This window comes from Embiotoca jacksoni, unplaced genomic scaffold (genome assembly GCF_022577435.1).
Source record: "Embiotoca jacksoni isolate LCO1_2020_lvr unplaced genomic scaffold, fEmbJac1.0.p SCAF_4, whole genome shotgun sequence".
NCBI lineage: Eukaryota > Metazoa > Chordata > Actinopteri > Embiotocidae > Embiotoca > Embiotoca jacksoni.
In genome coordinates, this window is record NW_027185392.1 from 15,681,255 (window position 1) to 15,701,641 (window position 20,387).

Consider the following 20,387-nt stretch of genomic DNA (forward strand, 5'->3'; position numbering starts at 1 on the left):
TATTTCTTCCATGTTTTCTTACATACATGGTTATGGCCATTTAAAATAAGTTGTAGACTTTAATGACCATGTTATATTTGTTTCTTTGAGAAAAAAAATTATCATGTAAGAAAACACAAAATATAGGCAAGAAATACACACATACAGTGACTAAGTACTGGCTCACAGGAAAGCCAAATTCACACAATAAACATTGATGATAAAACAGCAACCAATGACTGTTATTTACTCACGAAGCAGGTGATGATCCGACAGCAAGCATACAAGTAAACACAAACATGATACAGCAGAAGCAGCTCTGCACCGGCTGTTATGAAAGCCAGATTTTCAAAATATCTTGATGATAAAAGAATTGACCACTGACATTGTTAATATTCACAGAAAGAGCAAGAGCATCCAACTATCAGTTATTAGACTAATGTGCATTTAGGCCTACAGTACAATGGCATCATGTACATACTTTCTTATTTTACTATTCTACTTATTTCACTAGCAGGACCTGGTTGTTACCATGGGATGCCTCCAATTTCATATTATCCAGGTATGTTCAGTCTGGATTTAAAACTGAGCTGCTGCAGGCTCTGAAAGACAGTAAAGTCGGCCGAGGACGAAGACCGGCCTAAGGGTCTCTTAGGGTTGAAATGTCCTTTTATCCCATATGAACTGAAGTTGTGTATGAAATGTGCAACACAAATAAACTTACCTCGCCTTGTTGATGATCTCGTCATCTCCTCCTCATCCTACTTGGCTGCTGTTAGCCGCTAGCTTAATCCGCTCCTCCAGCTTGATAACCGCTGGCTCCCTGCTGCTCTCACTGGGAAACAGGGCGCGGAGGTACCCGTCTCTCATCGGGTTCGCTGCCGGTCTAGCTATCAGTTGTTGATTACGATACCATTTTGCACCAGAATAGCTTCATAGTGAAATCCAAAATTCGCACATGGTTGCCTTGGTTTGGGGTCACCAAGAAACCTTTGACCTGAAACGTCACTTCCGACTGGACCTAAAGTTTGGAAAGTGTGGATTTCAGAAAGAACTACAACCTACTAAAGTAGAAAAATGACCGTTTGAGTGTTTTTTTTTAAAACACGTACAACTGTTGCAACTGTGATTGCAGTCAACTAATTCTGCCTATTGTTCCTATAATGCACTTACACCCCTCGACATGATGACACTTCTCTACCGAGGAGTAGAGAAGTAAAGAAATCAGGATATAAGAGTTGCATAACCCCCAACGTTTGACACTAACACCACCTTTGAGACTTCAGAAACATCGAGATAGTTTACATTTGAATTCCTCCTAATAAAAATTGGACTAGATTGAAAGGTCATTCTTAATTTTCTTGTAAACTCCAGTTGACGAAACAAAACCAAACACATTACATCTCCTGAGGAGGATCACGAGACGTGATTGAAAGCTCAGGAACAGCTACAAAATGTATGTTGTGGCGAGACTGTTTTCTCAGCTGCTGAAAACTGGGCAAATTCCATCTGCCAACGAAGATCATGTTATACTCCAGAAGCTCCAGATTATATTGAGTGAGATTGTACTTTGATTGTTGTGTAATGTCCATGCAGGTGAGGAGGTGTAGCTCACTTTATCCAGACACCATTTTGGTCACATAGCATCTTTAATACCACCATTATAATAATTAGGATATCAAAAGTATCGAGTATACATACATCATTTGCATTGCGGTACACAAATCTGAGCTGATTTATGTTTTTATATCTTTCATTCGTTATTCTCAGGATCAACTTTTATTATCTCGACATTGTGCTGATACATTAAATCGTCCTGAAGAACTTGACGCTATTTCAGGAAGGAGAACATTTAATTGGACATGTAGTGTTAAGCAATATAAAAAGTTTTTTGATATTTCCAAATGTAACTTGAATCCTATAGTCTACTACTTTCCAATACCAATAATCAAGAATCTTGATATAAGCCAAACTAGAGTCCATGTCACCAAAATCAGAGTACTTCAGGTGCAGTAGGTTCCATCACCTACAGTGGTCGTGATATTCTGTAGTTTTTCTTCTCTTTTTTGCAGTTAAGTTCTTGAAACTGTGGGAACAGTCTCTTGAAGCCATGCCTGTTTTTATAACAGTCCCAGTGAATGGATTCTCAGGAGTCTGAAGATGTACGTGTGTGAGTGTTTATGTGTGTATTGGTTGAGGAAAGTGAGGGTGAAAATGGTGAAACACCTCACTTCCTCTCTCCTCCACCACCGTTCATGGTCTCAGTCTGTGCTGCCTGTCAGACGCTGGTGATGGAGGCCAGGCAGTTCGATGACTTCTGGAGTTTCTCAGGCTGTGTGGTGGGGGGCTCTGGGATGGCGCGAAAGCTGAATGGCAGTCCGATACTACTGGTGCCAATGTGGCCTGGGCTCAGCGCTGGATTTTGCCGTCTATTGCTTTCCACTATGCTGGATGTGTTGGATGCAAGGCTTTCACGTGTCCTGCCCAACAAAGACAACATAACATTAGGCTGTTGATTTGAAATACATCATGAAGTAAACCATCAAACAACAACAACAACAACAATCTTCTCAGAAAGGAAAAGCTTTCTTTCATTTAAAAAAGTTCATAGATTAGAATAAAGGACTTCATTTGTCATGCATCCTGAAAAACATTGAAAAAAGGTCATAGAAAAGAATAAAGCAACTTAATGAGTCCAAAAGTTGACACATTATAAATAAGTCACAGTGTTATATATGCAGTTATATAACTGCCAATCATTTATTCCTGATATCTTTACAGGACCCCATATTTGCAGTATTTCTAGAATATCTATAATAAAGCAGCATTCCATCAATATTTCACATGAAGATCAGCCTGTGAAAACAGCTGTATAATGTCATCTTATTATAAGGGAGTTTTTCTAAAGTTTGAAATGGTAACTCAGGTGACGTCATTGAGGTTCATTTTCTCTGGGGGTTTATTGGGGGTTGTGAGTAACTCAGAAGACAAGACAGGTTGAAAGACAAAGGTTTGGAACAGGTCTAAAGACAGATGCTACTGCATTGCATTGTGGGAAATGTAAGCTCTTGAAAATTTTTAGCTTGACACATACTAGGCAATAAAAGTTAGGATAGTTCAGCCTCTGTTGTTTTTGTTTTGACTTTTACTTTTCTAATCTGTCTACCAAGAACACTTAGTACAACACCAATTTGATGGAATACCCCTTTAAATGTCAATTAGTCCATGGGTAGGTCACAACGGTGTTCAAGTGGGTGCATATTTCCCTCAACAAGCAGAAATAGCTTTCGAGATAAACAGATGTTTGCAACTGTTTTGATATAAAGTTAAAACTATTCATCATGTCCTCGTGTGCTTCATTAATTATGTACTTCTTACAATCACTGTACTGTTTAAAGTTGAGGCAAAACCATTTTTTATTGTAAGATAGTTATTATTACAATAAGTCAGTTACTGCATTCAAATCAAAAAAGATAATAATGACCCTAGTATGTCACAATTGATCAACTTCTAGTCAGATCAACAAACAGATTTAACATAATTAACTGTTTTTACGCAGATTTACCGAAACTGACAGTAATGCAAGTTAATAGGATGACTTTCATCTTTGTAATGAAAGTTTAAGACTGCTTTTGAAGGTGGGTACCCTTTGATTTACAAGTTCACAAACCTAAATGTCAGCTTTACACAAAATCTTAGTCCGGGACTAACCCGGTGAAACAGGATGTGAGTATAAAACAACAGTCTGACTGTCTGGTCTTCGATGGGTTTGGCTTTCAGAACTGTTACTGGACTACTATCAAATCAGAGAGCTGGTACCTCTCTTGTAAAAGAAGAGTGCATGAGGGTCCATTCGAATTGAGGACATACTATTACATTATATGTATATAAAGGCAGGGTAACAGGTGGATAAAACATTTTATCAAAGCAAAATGTTTGTAAAAAAAAAAAAAGAAAAAAAAAAAAGTACATTGACACCTTTCACTTTGCTTTATAGTGAAGACTTAGTTTAAATCACGAACTTTAAATGTACCAATAACTGGTTAAACAGCAAACCTAATATGTAGGCCTGAGAGTGTTCCACTTTATTCTCCAAACTGCCCTATAAGTTGAAGTTTTATGTCATGTACAGTTCATTTCAGCACATACCTGGGGGAGTTGAATCCACTGTCCACCGTGACACTGCTGCTGTCCATGCTGTCCAAACGGGCAGAGTGGGCCGACTTCTGGCTGCTGCTGTTCTCTGTCTCCTTGGGGCTGAGTAAGGTCAGATTGGTCTCCAGTTTCCGCTGCAGATCGTGGTCCTTCTCCCGTTCCAGGAGCCACTGCATGGTTCCCTCTCCTACACCACCACTGCCCCCACCATTACCACCCCCTTCCCCATGGTCTTTGCTGTCCTCTGCTGTCGCCAACTCTTTGTGCGAGTGCTCCTCTGCCTCTTCCTCTTCTTCATCGTCCGATACATTATAATAGTCAAAGGAGGCGGAGGGGACTGTTGGCTCTAAGCAGCCCTGTAAAACTGCAGGTGATGCTGAGGAGGCGGCTAAATTGGAAGGCTGCTGGGGCTCAGGATTGTCTAGGGCCTCTGTTGATTTGGCATGTGAGGCTTTCCGCAATGTGCCGGACTTGGTGTAGCTGCTGTCCACGTAGCCAGTGGACAAGGCATTGTGTGGAGGTTTGAACAAAGTGTCCTTGCTGAAGATCTCTTTCCTCTTGATCACCATACCACCTCCTCCCCCTCCGGGATCTACATTGTGTTGGTGTGGCGTCAAACGGGCATTTTGCGCCGGCTCCGGCGTCTGGCTTGGCGTCAGTCGCGCCGAGCCGTTCTGTCCCTTTGCTGCCGACAAGTCCTCTTTGTACTCCATCGTGTGAGGAGAGGTGAGGTGAGGCGTTTGGCGTTCAGCCGGAGAGCCCTTTCGGAGTCCCCCTGATGAGGTTAATGTGTCATATTCTGATTTTGCCTGAGGCGAAGGGGCAGTTAGGATTGTTTCATTTGACGTATTGCACTGAAAGTACTCATCTGTTGAGGGCTTAGGAGAAAGTCCCATTAGCTCATTGTACGTTGGCAAGCTGTCTCTGCTTTTGTTCCTCTCCATCGTACTCCGGATCCTTGACTCGTCCAAACTCCCTTTCCCCAAATCAGGCACATTAAAATCAGAGTGGAACTTAGCAGCAGAGAACATGATCCTTGAGTAGTGGGAGGATTTCTGCGTGGCCCGCAGGGTGCCATCGTCAGTGTAGTAATGACTACGCTCCTCCAGACTGGGTTCAAAGTCTTCTGGCGCCCCCAGTGATGGGCCCTTGAGAGAGTTGTCCATGGACCGAGATCGTTCTTTAGCTTGTTCTGACCTCTCGTGACGCGACTTCCTGTCCTGATTGTGACTGTGACTTCTTTGCACTCTGGACTGGCATGTTCCACGCGAAGGCTCGGGGAAGGGCATCTCTGTCCGTCTCTTGGCTAGCTCCCCAGACACGTCCCACTCAGGGGTAACAGGGCAGTACGATTCAGTAATGTTGGGGTTGCTGTGCACCAGGTACGTTGCGCCTCCACTTCGCCGACGCTCCAAGGTGTACATGGCCTCCCGTGGCGAGCGAACTAACGAGTGGCTAAAGAAGCGATAATCCCTTTCCATGAACACCAGATCCCAGTTTGAACCCTCGGATGGGTCTCCCCTGGAGGTCCTGGGTTTGCTGTGAGAGCGGGACTTACCATGTGGAGCCCTCCGGTGGCCTCTGCCCCTCCTGCTGCGTGCACTGTGCTGGGCCGAAGACCCCGCCTTGTTCTTCTGTGTACGCTCCTCCTCCAGCCTCTTCATCACAGCTGTGTGCCTTGCAACATTCTCCACGGTTAGGTCAGGGTTGATTCTGCGAATTATCTCCATCTCCACCTCACGGGGAATGGGCGTGGTTGGCACGTCCTCATCACGAAGGGGCCACTCCTCTGGGGGGAACTGGGCTGAGAAGGTGGCCAGCTGCCTCATTTTGTCCTTCTTGAAACTCAGTCTGAACAGCCTAAGTCCAAACCTTTTGGATTGCTTCTCGCCACTTCCACCACCACCACCACCACCACCACCACCACTTCCTTCTTTCTTTTTGGTCAAAGTGTCAGTTTTATAAGCGAAAGAAGTGATGCTTTTGCTCTTATCGGCTGAATCTTTAGGTGGCGGTTCGGGGACGGGAGGGGAGGTGGGAACCGGGGAATAGGGGTATGAAGGTGGCTCTCCTCTGTGCTCCTTGGCCAAAGTGGTTGGATCCCCGCCACTGTGATCCTTGGGTGGCTTACTTTGATAGGAATCTCCCCTGTGCTCCTTTGGTGACTTACTTTGGAGCGCAGAGGAGTGAAGTCTGGACGGGTCTTCGCGGTAGGAGTTGTATGAGTCACTGTGATTCTTGCGAGGAGGCCTCTCTCTCAGGCAGCCAGATGTGGATGGTGTGACGTTGCCAGACTGAGGTGAAGTACAATGCTGAGGTTGCTGCTGCTGCTGTTGTTGTGGTTGCTGTTGTTGTTGTTGTTGTTGCTGCTGCTGCTGCTGCTGCTGCTGTTGACGCTCTGGCAGCCGATCATCCAGGTGATACCACTTGTTGTTTGTTCTGATGAGGGAAGGGGTGATAAAGTAGGTCTGGGGAGTGACGATGAAGTAGCCCTCTGGAGTTGGGTAGATCTTCCTCTCTCGCACCAACATGTTCAGGGTATGTCGCAGAACCTCGGAGCTGGGTGTAGGCACGCCTGCAGAAAATAGAGTAGATTGAGTTGAACCGCTGTTCCATGAATTTGGATTTTTTTTTTTTTGACAGTTCAAACATATGGGAACATTTTGTTGCATCCTGGGGACAATTTGGAAATAGTAAAATAATCAAACAAAGAAAAGTTTAGGGAATATCTTGTTTTTTTTTTATAAGCATTAACTACATACTATTGAGTAAATAAGCACTGGCTGACAGTATTCAAATGATTAACTGTTTTTTCATGGACAACCTCACATCAGTTACAATATATATATAGATACATCACATTAGATGCATACGAAAGATGACATGAGTAAAAAGCAATAACTAGACAAAAGACAAGAGACAATGATGTCAGGAATTTCTTCTTTTTTTTCAGGTTATGATGGAAATTTTAATTAAAAAAAATACACAATTAGAGCATAAATGACCAATGCCAAAAATTACTAACCACAACTGCAAACACATTTTCAAATCTTCTGATTAGCAACTAAAATGAAGTATTGTTTAAGAGTAAATTTATCTTCTATTGACACACATTAACTTTGTTAAATGTTCAGTCCAAGAACAAAGCTGCAAAATTCAACATGGAAATATTGTAGACACCTCAGACACAGCATTTTACTTAATTTCTACTTTGTCTTTTGTCATTTTAACAATATAAATGTATCATTTTATTTTCTTTATATAATCTAAAAATGATAAGAGTCAGTTAAAGTTTATTTTATGGACACGAGCCATAGCTTTTACATCTAGTAAAATACTAACACCACAACATACTCAAGATTTAATCTCGCTGTTAAATAAATAAACAAATACTCCAGTTCCCCAATGACTTGTGAGAATTTTTAATAAAGATACAAAGTACTATCAGTTGCATGAGAGACCTAGTTTTTATCAATATCAAATGAACATTAAAAATGGTCCATTTCAAACAACACCACTCACAACGTGTCTAGACCTTGTGTTGCCGGACATTACATCATCCCAGTGAGAGTTTTTACCACAGAAATGATGCATGAATGTGAAGGACATGCTTCCCATCAAATCTCACTAAAAATTGGCGACAGTGAAAAAAACCTGGACTTTTATTTGTGTCAAGAAGCCTACAATGAGCATCGTATTGTTGTGTTTCAGGGCATTTTACGCTTATTTCACTAATACTGTTCAAAAACAAGGCTGAAGTCAATTGTCTTATACATTAACAACAAATATTTTAAAATGCTTGATGATTTTGTTGAAGTACAGGAACAATACAGGATCATAAATAATTTGTTCATTCACACTGTCACATAAAGCAGTATTATTGGAGGATAAACAGGGAGCCAAAGTCATTCATTGCCTTTTAGTATATTTTAAGTATTTAAAAGTTGGTATGGATTTAATATTCCAGTAATTGATGAATAATTTGATCTAGAAAATATCAGTAAATCGAGAAAAATGTTCATCAGATTGTCTCAGTGCCTAAAGTGACATCTTCAAATCATTTGTTTTGTTCGACCAACAGTCTGAAATGTAAAGACATTTCATCTTCAATGGCACAAGCCAAAAAAAGCCTTAGTGGGAGATGGGTGGAGAAACTAGAACCAGCACTTTGAAAAAAATTCAAATTCAAATGTTTTATCGATTATAGAAAAAGTTGCAAAGTTATTGTATGTAGATCGACAAGCTGCCTGTCGAATGATCCCTTCAGCTCTATTCCTGTTTAAACATTTTGATGCTCTTTGCAAGATTTTAAGCATTTAAACTGAATGTTTCAAAAATGTAGTGAGAACCCATCAGGGGAAATCAGTACATGTTTAAATACTAAACAGAATGCTATTTTCCTGTTTGAACATAGACTCTATACTGTTTTTGATGTGTAAATATGAAAAAGTGTGATTGAATATGATTAAATATGATTAAAGTGTGTGAATCTTTTGCTGGCAGAATTTAAAACTGGAAACAGACACCAAATTAAAATACAACAAACTACATAAATAAATCAGGATCACAGTTTAGTAAAAATTTTTTTTAAAAGGAAACGTGTCCGCATGCTTTGGGGCATGTTAGGAAGCAGGTGAGAGGGCATACCTGGGAAGCTGGCAGTGAGGTGCTCCACCAGTGCCTCCTGGTTGACAGGCTTGTGGGCAGAGTTCATAGCAGAGATGGCCAAGCACAAGATCTCCCCCAGCGGGATGAACTGTGACTGGCTGATAGGTGACATACTGATCGGAGACACGTCACCTGCAGGAGGAGGAGGAGTAAGAAGAGGAGGAGGAGGAACAGGAACAGGAACAACTGTTAGATCATGAATGAACAGCAGGCGCAGCGTGTGAAGCTATGATGTAATGGTCAAACAGCAGCAGTGTGCATGCTGCCTGAGAGAGCTCCACCCCTCCTCTCTGTGCTTCCTTAGCCTCTCGCTCCTCCTGTTTCTTGTAGGTTAGCAAAGCGAGGCAGCTGCTGCAGCAACCCGAGTGTGAGATCACCTGAATCTCTGCAACCCGGTTCTCTGATTCACATCATGTCACAAACAGCAAAGAGAGCTCACGCAATCCTTCAGTAGATTAAAATCTACATTCTTGAAATTTGACTACATAGAACTGACTTTAGCATCACAGTGAGAGCTAGCACACAGAAAACCTCAGTTGCCTTAAGCTGGCTTTGCTGTCAGCAGTAGTCAGCAGTGAGATCATCCAGACGGCCGGGCTTCAAGCTCCTCTGCGAGCAAACATCTGTCCTGCTGAAAGGTTGCAAAGCAGCACACTGGATTCACCGCTGCAGCATCTGTGCTATAGTGACCCTGTCCTCTGACCTAAATCGACAGAGGATCACACGATATGATTCAGGAACTGTAACATCAATGCTTCAGTGTTTCATTTATTATTTGTTACTTGTGTTTTCTCATGTCCACTGTGAAACAACAGATTCAATGTTATTGATCACTGTTGTAAAGTTTTGGTATTATTTGCTATCCATGCTTCTTTTACCTGAGCTGAAATGTGTGCAGGGCTCTGCCTCCTCAGCACACCCAGCTGAATGGTCAGTTCAGCAACACGATGACGTTATCTCTGCTTAGTATTGCAAGCCCTTAAGCTTTATGTGGCTTTACTTGGTTTCTAGTAAACAGGAGAAAAGCCGGATCTGCTTGTGCATCGGCACAAAAGGAGATCATTTTGTCCTTTGCTTTTATAGCATCTTATATTGAAGCAAGAGAGAGGACAGAGAAATATGCAAAACATGATAATAAAAGGGACAGAAAGGATCTGATTTTCTTGGAAAGGACATAACTTCATGACATGAGATGTCATTTTGTAATCTGAGCTAACAAAAAAACATGAATATGTCACAAAATGAGGCACAAAGGTGATGCAATCCTTCAGCTACTTAAGTTGGTGGTATTCACATCTGAAAAACATGCAAATCGTTCAAAACTGAAATAGTGCATTTTTTTGTTTTGTTTTACAATCAGTTTTATCGACATTGTTTAGGTTAGGTTAGGTTAGGTAGTTACTTTATTAATCCCCGAGGGGAAATTTTTTTCGCTACAGCAGCATACAGAAGCAATAAGATAATAATAGAATAATAGAAAAGCAATAAAATAGCAGTAAAAAATATTAAATATAAAATGCACAGTATATACAGTACAGTATATATATCTATATATATTATATACTATATATATATTATTTAAATGTGGGTCAGTAAATACGAAAAGAAGGTAAGAAAGTTGAACAGATTTCGACCCACTGGAATACAGTTTAATGAATTTTAAAACAAGCCAAATGAGTCGAGTAGGGTCTAAAATAAGGAGAGGCTTTAATAATTCAACATAGCATCGCTATTTTGCTGAAAATGACACATTAAAAAAGCAGAAGAAAAACTGTCAACATTTCCTACTAATAATTGTGTCCCCTTTAAACTCCAAATAAAACTGTGACTTTTACAAACTCTGAGCAGCCGTGCGTGGGGTGGGTGGAGCTTCTGGGAGTGGGAGTTTCTGACTCACCTGGCGCACGATAACTTGGCGGGGATGGAGAGAAATGAGGAGGAGGAGGAGGAAGATGCTGCTTCTGCACACGGACGTCTTTCTCACTACGGGAGAGATTGTGCTCCAGCGGGCGATCAGTAAGCTCCGAGCTGGGCCAGGCCCGCCGCAGATTGCTGCTGCGGTTCTTCTTCATCGTGACCCCTTTACCAGGTGGCCCTCACCCCCTGGGGGCTTCTGGGATAAGGTGGGGGCGGGGGGGGGGGGGGGGGGGCACGGCGGAATGGGGAGGAGGAGGGGAAAGGAAGGAGGGGAAGGGAGGGAGGGGGGGTGTGCAGGGGGAGGTCGACCAACCTCAGGCTCAGTGCCTCCCCCACATCAGTAAGAACGTCCCGCTAGAGCGATCACACACCAGACATGGCAGGAACCAGTGTGCACCTTCACACACATACACACGACTCATTTACATCCACGAGCAAGCTACAAACGACTGTGTTCGCACTGTGGGTGGTTGTCATCGGCTGCTGGGCTCTCCCAGGCTGATATGGAGTGATGGCAGTGGCGGCGGAGGTGCAGGTGATTGCGCGAGGCATCACCCTTTCATCGACATCAGTCCCAGCCACCATTTGTAGCATCCCCATTTGCATGCGTAGGGAGGCACATTACGTAGCCACTCTGATGTGGGAGGAGGGAGCAGGAGAGAGGTGGGGGGGCAGGGGTAGAGATGAGGGAAATGGGGCATTGGAAGCAAGGAGGACGGTGAGGAAAGATTTCAGGGGAGATTTTTGGGGATCTGCTTGTTCCTTTTTGAGCAGAAGGTAACGGGGGAGGGAAGGGAGGGGATGGATGGACGGTCAAAGATTCAAAGCTTGAGAGGCCCAGTCTTCGACAATAGCTCAATTCACCACAGGAGTGCTCGGCCGATCCCCGTAAAACAAAAGAGGCCACTTAAAAACAGAAAAAAAAAGAAATAAAAGCTCCATTCACCCTAATGGGCAGTGAAACCTCAATAGTATGCCAAGCACCGGAGACGCCACGTTCACCTCCATCTTTATCCGATCAAGCACAAGACCCCATCGTCCTTTCGACAACAGCACACCAGCAGAGGGTGGGGAGAAAAAAATGGAGAGCATAGAAATAAATAAATAAATTCAAGAATAGATATCCACCGCTTCCCGCAATCCAATGGAAGAAGCTCCCGAGCTGATCGCCATAGCATCCATTCATTAACAGTGGGGGATGCAAACTCCAGTCAACGGCAAATCTCTTTCAACGCTAATGCTGCAGCTGCTCCCAGCACCTCCAGGAAGGGTGTGTGAGTATGTGTGTGTGTGTGTGTGTGTGTGTGTGTGTGTGTGTGTGTGTATGTGTGTGTTTGTGTGAGCGTGTGTGTGTGTGTGTCAGAGAGAGAGAGAGAGAGAGACAGAGAGAGAGAGTGTGTATGCGCGCATCCGCCTGCTGCGCGCGATTCTGCGTGAGCATGCATGCGTCTGTGTCTGGGTGATTGAGGCTGAGGGGAGGGGAGGAGAGGATGCAAGAGAGAGAGAGAGAGAGAGAAAGAGGGAGGGAGGGAGGGAGGGAGGGAGAGAGATCGAGGACATACATAAGGCAGAGAGGAGAGTAAATATCAACAGCTCGAAACACACACAAACAGAAAAACAAAAAATATTCAGCCCTCAGATGATGTCCAGGGAAAGAACTCTGGCTAAATCTCCATTCTCACCCGCCTTCTTGTTCCCTCACCCTCTCTGTATTCCTCGCTGCGCTCTTGAAGGATGAGGGGCCCCTTAAACCACCATCCTCCCTCTTGTTGTGTCTCACCTAACTTTAAGACAAATCCACAACCGATGGGAGTCGTTTTAAAAGGTGCTGATTTGTGTCCCTCATCAGTGCTTCCCACTGGTTAATTCAGTCACTAAACTGTGTGGCGCTGCCGGTTTAGAAAAGAAAAGAAAAACTAAAAGTGTCACCTTAATCACATCCAAAGTGGCAACCCCTGCTCGAAGCAGCCTCCTGCTGACTCACATGTGTGGAGTGTGAATGGACCGTCGGAGGGACAGAATAAGGAGCAAAGTGAGAGGGCAGGACGGTGCACGGGCGGAGGGAGGACGGTGTCACAACCAATCTGCTCCAGTTCACTGATACCAAAAAGAAAGAGGAGAGGAAGGGAAGGGGAGGAGGGGTGAGGAGGGGGAGGGAGAGCAACACCACGCCAGCCATTTTATTTCTCAGTAGTGCTGCAACAGCCTTTGTTGCCATGACGACGCAAGCCGATGATCTCATAGCTGTTACCTTTGAGTGCTGTTCCCTTAAAGAGCCAGTTACTCAAAATAGAAAGCAGACAGACACCACACAGACGAGGACTGACTGTCGATTCTACGGACAGAAAAATACTCCAGCATCGCTGCTGCAAAATCTAAATCCTTCAACACGTCAAACTGTTCACTACTAGACACAAAAACACTAACTCGGCTAAAAGAAAAAAGCATAACGTGGTGATAGTGGACAGAAATTTGAAAAAAAAACAAACAAACATGTATCTGCTGTGAATACAGTGATTTAATTTTTTAATTATTACAAGATCTCCCCAGGAAAATCCTGGTTTAAATGTGAGGGACCTAGAGTTGAAACAATTAGTAGATTATCCAATTCAAAATTGGAAATTAATCAGCCTATTTAATAATCAATACTTTTTACCCATCAACATTCACTGGTTGTGGCGTCTCAATTGTGATGGTTTCTGTTGTTATATATGACAACAAACTAAATACCTTTGGGATGGTGAATGCACAAAACAAATCGGAAGAGGCCACTTTGGAAAATTACAGTTTTCTTTCTATTTTATCACATCTTATATGTAATAAGATGACATATAATGCAAGAGTCTGAAGCCACACTAGCTGCTTTGTGATGTTGTGCACAACAGTATGTGCTTGTATGTAATGCATGTCATTTAGATTTAAGACTTTATTAATCCCGCAGTGGTGAAATTTGGTTGTCACAGCAGCATAGAAAAAACAAAAGGTACACATAATATGAAAACCTTTACAAATACATATAAGATATAAGAAATAAGATAGATAGAAAAAAATAAGAGCAATAATAAAGACACACAGACTATACACACAAAAAAATAAAATAAAAATAAAAATAAATAAATAAAGTTTAGGAAAAAAGTGTCAGGTGCTATGGAATGAAAATGAAATGAACAGTGCAACGTTATTATAGGGTGGTGTTGAAAAGTCTGACAGCCGTCGGAACAAACGACCTGCGGTAGCGCTGTTTCCTGCACTGAGGGTGCAGCAGTCTGCCGCTGAAGGAACTGCTTATAAAATAGACTTAGCTTGATCTTAAGTTTGCAGATATTTGGCCATTAACAAAAGTACTCAACAAACTAAAACTTTTAACCCAACAATGGTGCAATAAAAAATTAAGTTGATAAAACAAAGTACCAGATTATACAAGTATGTAGTCACATCTGCGTAAACATGTTGAATGAAATAATAAACCTAAACTGTTACAGCTTGTGCCGTAGTTTGACGAGAGGTGGTTTAGCATTTTTCTCATTAATACCGATAAAACAACAGTAAAGGAACTCTGCATGCCGGAAAAAATATTACACAAAACAGATATTAATGCTGCAATATGTTTTAATATCCTGCCATTTAAATGCTAGGAACCAGGTGTTGTATGAACTATAAGAAAGTAAAAATATGAATAATGGACTGTTACAACCTCAACTTCCTCACAAACAGGAACATTCTTGCCAGCAGTCTGCCACCCAGTGGCACATTCATGACAACACACCTCTTTCAGAAACCAGGTGGCTCTGCCAGACGCTGAATGAAGAGACAAAAGAATTTTTGTCACAACAAACTACATAACACATCCTGACCTGTCACTAAGATATATGGCGAGAGATCTCTGTGCTGCGTCACACATTTCCCCCAATTCTCTGCCGGGACCCTCCCTTTCCTTCCAGTGCAGAGCTGTGCTACAGCAGCTGAGGCAGTGGAGGAGTTTTCCTGAGCAAATGCAGCACTTTTCCTTCCTAAGCCCCCCAGCTCCATTGTTTACAGGCTGCTAAACGGATACAAAGTCCCTCAGTTAATCAGATTGAGTTGTCTATTCAAAAACACTCCGTTTCCACACAGCTAAAAATCCACAACTTTAGTCTACATGTATTAATCCAGCTGCTATTTGGCTCTGAGCCTGAATCAAACATTTTCCAACAGTTTGGTGGATAATCTGGACTATGTGAACCTGTAGCTTCAATATAAGTAAATTCACTCTGTGAAAGTCTGAAAACAACATTTCGCTGCCTACTGAGATTTTACAGAACTTTATTTTCAAGCGACATATTTTAATCAATGTTTCCCTGCAGCCTCAATAATAATTTTGTTTTCTTCCTGTACAGTCGTGTTTGAGGCATGTCCATTAAAACTTTCTCAGATGCCTCCATTTGTCCAAAACATTGTTAATAAAAGGTCATATCATTGTGCATACATACATGACTCTGATCTTCCACATACATAGTTCATGAACAGTCGATTGTGAGAATTTGTCAGTACTCTGTTTGAACACCACAGTTGAGAAAATGAGTCACCGAATCCTGCAGCTCACTCTTGAAAATCAACACGATACTAATTTTGATTTCTATACTGTCATTAACGACTGTAGGAGGTTTAAAAGCAAATTCAAAGTTATTTAGAGAATTCCAGGTATAATCTAATCGACTAAGAGAAGTTTTCCTAAATCTCCAAGAGGCACAATGGTTAAAATGTAACTGTTAGTTGAATTCACATGACCTTATTACTAAACCAAAGATTAATTGAGATGCCTGACAATGTGGTAGCCACAAAGGTAAATACAAAAAAAAAACCACCCTTCCTTGCACTGTATTGCAAAAACACAACAAAATTATCTTTTAATATTGGTCCCACATAGTGTTCATGTCCAAGTTAATATCCCAGATTGTGAGAAAGATTATGTATATCAGGTATACAGGCTGTTGGTTTAGGCATTATAGAGTCTGGTGAGTTATTAGCTGAGAGACAAACATTCCAGAGCTTATCAGTGTTTGCTTCAGGAGTATCAATGAAGCTCTGCCACCTCTTCTGACACACAGACAGAGAAACAAGCAGCGACACAATCACAGTCTATCTTTAGACTGTAACACATCAGAGCTTTTCAGTTCAATACAGCTGATGTCTAGCAGCTCAGTATAGAAGTCTGATCGCAGGCCACGAAGAGAAAGAACATTGATCACTTTAAATGTATTACCGAGTTACAGTAAAGAGTCTGGTTGGTGCTGTGTGCACCATCAAACATACAGTGATGAATCCCAAATGTCTGAAAAGAATCAGATCAATTATTTAAGCTATAAAAAGCAACACAGAGGACACACTGCAGAGATTTCCTCCAAGAAGCATGTTTGAGTCAGAAACTCAACATGCTGTAAACGCAACATGACGTGCTGCTTATTCTCAATATAAAGTTGATAGGGGGCACACATGCTACCATACTACCAACAGAAGAGCACATTTGGAGTCACTCAAGTGCTCTATTCACTCACTTTTTAGATCTGATTTGTTCTACACAAACACCTCAGAGAAATATTAGGCTGCATAGCTGCTCATTGCTCCATTTTGTTTACAACCAAGTCATTAACTGTGTCTGTACGGCTTCAGTATAACTTTTTCACAAAAAAAATCAGATGTTTGAAATGACACTGATGAGAGACTAAATCCAAATAGTGATGTGGGGCTTAAAATCTCCCCAAAACAAGCTAAAAGATGCTAAAATGCTATATGGCGATAAAGGGGGCTGCAAAGCCGGGTGACAGCTGTTAGTGAATTAATCCCTGCCAGTGACAGCTGACTCAATGTTAAAATAAAACTATTGATTGGTGCAGCCTTAAATAAATACTGCTATGTAGCAGTAGCACTTTACTCTTTTACCTAGAATGTTTGTATTCTGTTTCACAACAGTGTATTAGTTCTTTATGATGTTAGTGGAGTTGGTGGCTTCCACCGTAAAGGACTGCCAGAAACTCTGCTACTTTTTCCTTTAGCCCTTCAAATTGCAGGGAAAATGCACCAGGTAAATAATAATATTGATTGTGCCTTTACAATACATCGAGTGTGCAATCAATACACAGAACAGACAAAAATGTAAAGCTCCACTAAATCTTTCTCAACTCTCCCTCCTGCTTTGTAACGGTTTGTATTTTCTTTCCTGCTGTTTGATGCTTCTCAGTGATGGGATAGACAATTCAAACTGAGGCTCTATTGTGAGACACATAAATAAGATGATCTCTGACATGCTGAGACACACACACACACACACACACACACACACACACACACACACACACACACACACACACACACACACACACACACACAGGCTTGTGAGGGCACTATGATGGATGCAGCGGTTAGACTTGCTGACAATACGTCAAGTCGTCCAAACCTGTCTCAGCACATACATGAGTTATGGCCTTGTCAGAAGAAAAAGACTTTGGGAATGTTGAACAGGAGTAATGTAAGAACTGGGACTCAGTCCCGGCTCCTCTATCTGAATGAGTAAGCCTGTGACATGAAACAGCTGAGGTTATGAGGTGAGAGGATGCCCAAACTCCTTTTTCACTCAGACTAGCTTCGACGAGTTTAATGCACCCTGCCGGCAGGGATCCCCAGCTTGACTCACAGATTCATAATTTCCTATAAAAACCTCAGGGGAAAGTATTTTATCTCAGTTAATAAGAGGGAGGGTCATTTTGAGTTGAACACCAATCAGCAGCATTTGTCATTGAAGTGAAGAGCCATGAATGATGAGAAGATCTGCATGTTTAGTCTTTGTTCCTAATTGTCCATGTGTTGAGGAGGCCAGTGGCATGTTGGGATGCTCCCCCATGTATATTAAATTATGAACATACATGGCCTACCAATATGATTAATAGTTTTCTTTAATTATCTTGTCTTCTGTCTTCACATATTATAAGCAGGAGGTCTGATTAAGTCCTTTTCACTCATTTTTAAACACCTTCACACTTAGTTTATTTTTTTTTAAAAGAAAAAAAAAAGCCTATTTCTTTTCATTAGTCAGTCTCGCAGCTGGATATGCAGGAGTCTGTTTTTTGTTGTGGTGAGTGAAATTCCCCACACTGCACACTGAGGGCTTAAACTGGCCAAGAGAGCGATAACAGTCTCCAAACACGAATAACTCCCAACTTGTTATGGTCTCAGTGCTGTTTCTGTAACCCAAGCACGTTCAACCAAATCACAACACATCCATGAGGAATGAAAATAACCCAGAGGAGGATTGTGCAGCTTTCTATGTTGCTTCGTGGTTGTTAGTCGCACTTGTCTGAACAATTTACCCACCTATGTATTTGATGTCAAAGCCCCGTGGTGGTTTCAGGGTCCGTCTCGTCCATCCGTTCCTGAGGACCTGAAGGTGCACTTCTTTCCCCTGGATCAGCAGCACGCGCTCGTCTATCCAGCCGAGGAAAAAGATCTCCGACAGAGCATGTGTCAACATCTTGTTCCAGAAGTGTTGCATGTTGACGGCTTTGAAATTGGCGAAAACCTCGTAGCCGGTGTGATGCTGTAACTTTACGGAGAGCGCGGCCGGTGGCGGTGGTGGTGGTGATGATGATGATGGGGAGTCCTCCTCATCCTCCCTGCAAACCTGCGACAGCACCAGAGCCAGGGAGTGCGGAGTAATCTGGAGGAACTTCTCCATTCTCGCTTCAGTCAAACTTGATCCACATGGAAATGAAAGACAACCTCCACAGTGTTCAGTCCACGCAGGTGTCTCACGGTTCTCACCAAAAACTGATCTTAACTGGTTGAGTCATGTTAAAGAAACAGGTGGAAGAAAGTTCGCAGCGCTGAACCAGAGTCTGCAGTCAGTTGTTACGAGTGTTAAACTCAGGTGCTCCATGTAAAACAGGGAAATCACCAACCGATATACCGTCGGTCCACTGCAGTCACCACCTCTCCCCAACTGTCAAGGAGTATCAAGGCCTTTTCTCTGCGACAAAGGAGGCGAGGACTTGTGCTGCGTTCAAGAGCTCCTCGTAAACTACTGATCTACTACCTCTTTGGACGGCCAAAATGGTTTACCAATCAAATGTTGATCTAACTCTGAACCAAAACAACAATTTAATGTATGACTCAAAGCACACAAAAGGCTCAACACTAATATGAAAAAAGAGCCCTGGAAATCGATAAAAGCCTGACTGATTCCATGCAATATTAACTTAGTTAAAGGACAGAGAATATCTTGCAGCCGGGTTTGCAGAACAAATACAGACTTAACCCTAATTAAACACATATATGACTCAAAACACCAAAGGAAATTAAGCTAATATGGCAAAACAAAGAGCCCTGGAAAAATATGAACACATGTATGATGCAATGCAATGCCAACTTCAACTTAAGTTTACTTGTAGGAAATGACATTTCTCGCAGCCAGGTATGTAGAAATAATTCCCACGTAAACATTTGAAACATCAAAAAACATATAAAACACAATCCTACTACAGAAATGTGTAAAAAAAAATATATATATATATCCTCAACATCTCTATGCAAGCATATCACATAAAACATTGTACACCAGTGCCAGCATCATAAAACCTGCTGTACATCAGGACATCATCATCTCACCCAAACAACAAGACTACCATCATCACTATTAACATTACAGGTATATGGAAGACTGTATGCCTTTGGTAACCTGAGTGTTTGTCCAGAGGGAGGTTCTGATATTTTCTTAAAATGCTATTTTTTGTTAAGACTACTTAGTTGTTTGTGTGTTGCCTCAGTTCTATGGTTGATAGTAGGCTATAGGCCTACTGTAGTTGTACTGGACCGCAGTATCCTGAAGGGAATTTTTGTATTCACCTCATTTGCATGCTTTTGCATAGAGGCCAACTTCTTAGGAACACCTCACAATATCTTGCAATCCAATAAGGCACCACAGAACACATTTTAGGAAGCACCCTTCAAAATAGTAGTATTTATAAAAGGATTTTTTTTTTTTTTTTTTTTTCATCCTGCATTTTAAACCACCAGAGCCATCTCATGATCATTTATAGGCAGAAATCAATGTCAATAAAGTTAATAAAAATCAATAAAGTTACTCTGTATCGGTTGTTTTGCATCTTCAGCTGCAGTAGATGCTATTAACCGCCATACTTATTCCATAACAGTGTTTTAATTAATTGATTAGGTGATTGTGATATAGGGTATTATGATGAGCATTTTCCAAAAAAAAATTAATAATTGGGGAAAAAAAATTAGCACAAAGTTTTCACCAGATTACTCATAAATTGTTTAAAAAAAATTGTAGTGAAGAACCAAACTATTGAGCAAGAGATCCTAAATTAGAAGGTTCAGAGTCATAATGGAGTTTTAATATGTAATTTAAAGAGAGATCAGTAAACCAAAAATACTGGTTTGAGTCAGGTCAGTGTTCACACAGTGGCTGGTTGGATGGAAGCAGGTAAAGAGCTTCTGTGCTGGCAGTAAAAGAATCAGAGGCCCAGTTTTATTTGGCCATGGGCTTTGGGATCTGGTGGCCCAGTTCTTCTCACCTCCAGGCAGGCCAGATTTAGAATAATCCGGCCTGTTTACACTCAACACAGCGCACAGAACCAAATCCATTATTGATTGTAGAGGTTGTACGAGATACAAAC

At 41.8% G+C, this 20,387-nt stretch overlaps 1 protein-coding gene across 2 annotated transcripts; it reads right to left on the reverse strand.

Moving 5' to 3' along the window:
• Positions 1-1,615: 1,615 nt before the first annotated feature.
• Positions 1,616-18,625, reverse strand: stox2a (storkhead box 2a). Of its 2 annotated transcripts, none has more exons than XM_069167133.1 (4): positions 18,067-18,625; positions 8,782-8,934; positions 4,129-6,709; positions 1,616-2,459 (listed from the first exon to the last, which is right to left on the reverse strand). In XM_069167133.1, exons 1-4 carry the CDS (start codon positions 18,425-18,427, stop codon positions 2,258-2,260), a joined length of 3,297 nt encoding a protein of 1,098 aa, XP_069023234.1. In that variant the 5' UTR covers positions 18,428-18,625; the 3' UTR covers positions 1,616-2,257. The 2 variants fall into 2 exon arrangements, with proteins under 2 accessions (XP_069023234.1, XP_069023233.1); XM_069167132.1 differs by lacking the exon at positions 18,067-18,625 and adding an exon at positions 10,700-12,159.
• Positions 18,626-20,387: the final 1,762 nt, after the last annotated feature.

Bases quoted from the DNA above. Each gene is read 5' to 3' on its own strand.
- stox2a (XM_069167133.1), bottom strand. From the start codon at position 18,427: ATGGAGAAGTTCCTCCAGATTACTCCGCACTCCCTGGCTCTGGTGCTG. The intron at 6,710-8,781 runs GTATGCCCTCTC...TATTTTCTGCAG, and splicing joins CCTCACTGCCAGCTTCCCAG to GCGTGCCTACACCCAGCTCC. The intron at 2,460-4,128 runs GTATGTGCTGAA...TTTGTTGGGCAG, and splicing joins AGTGGATTCAACTCCCCCAG to GACACGTGAAAGCCTTGCAT.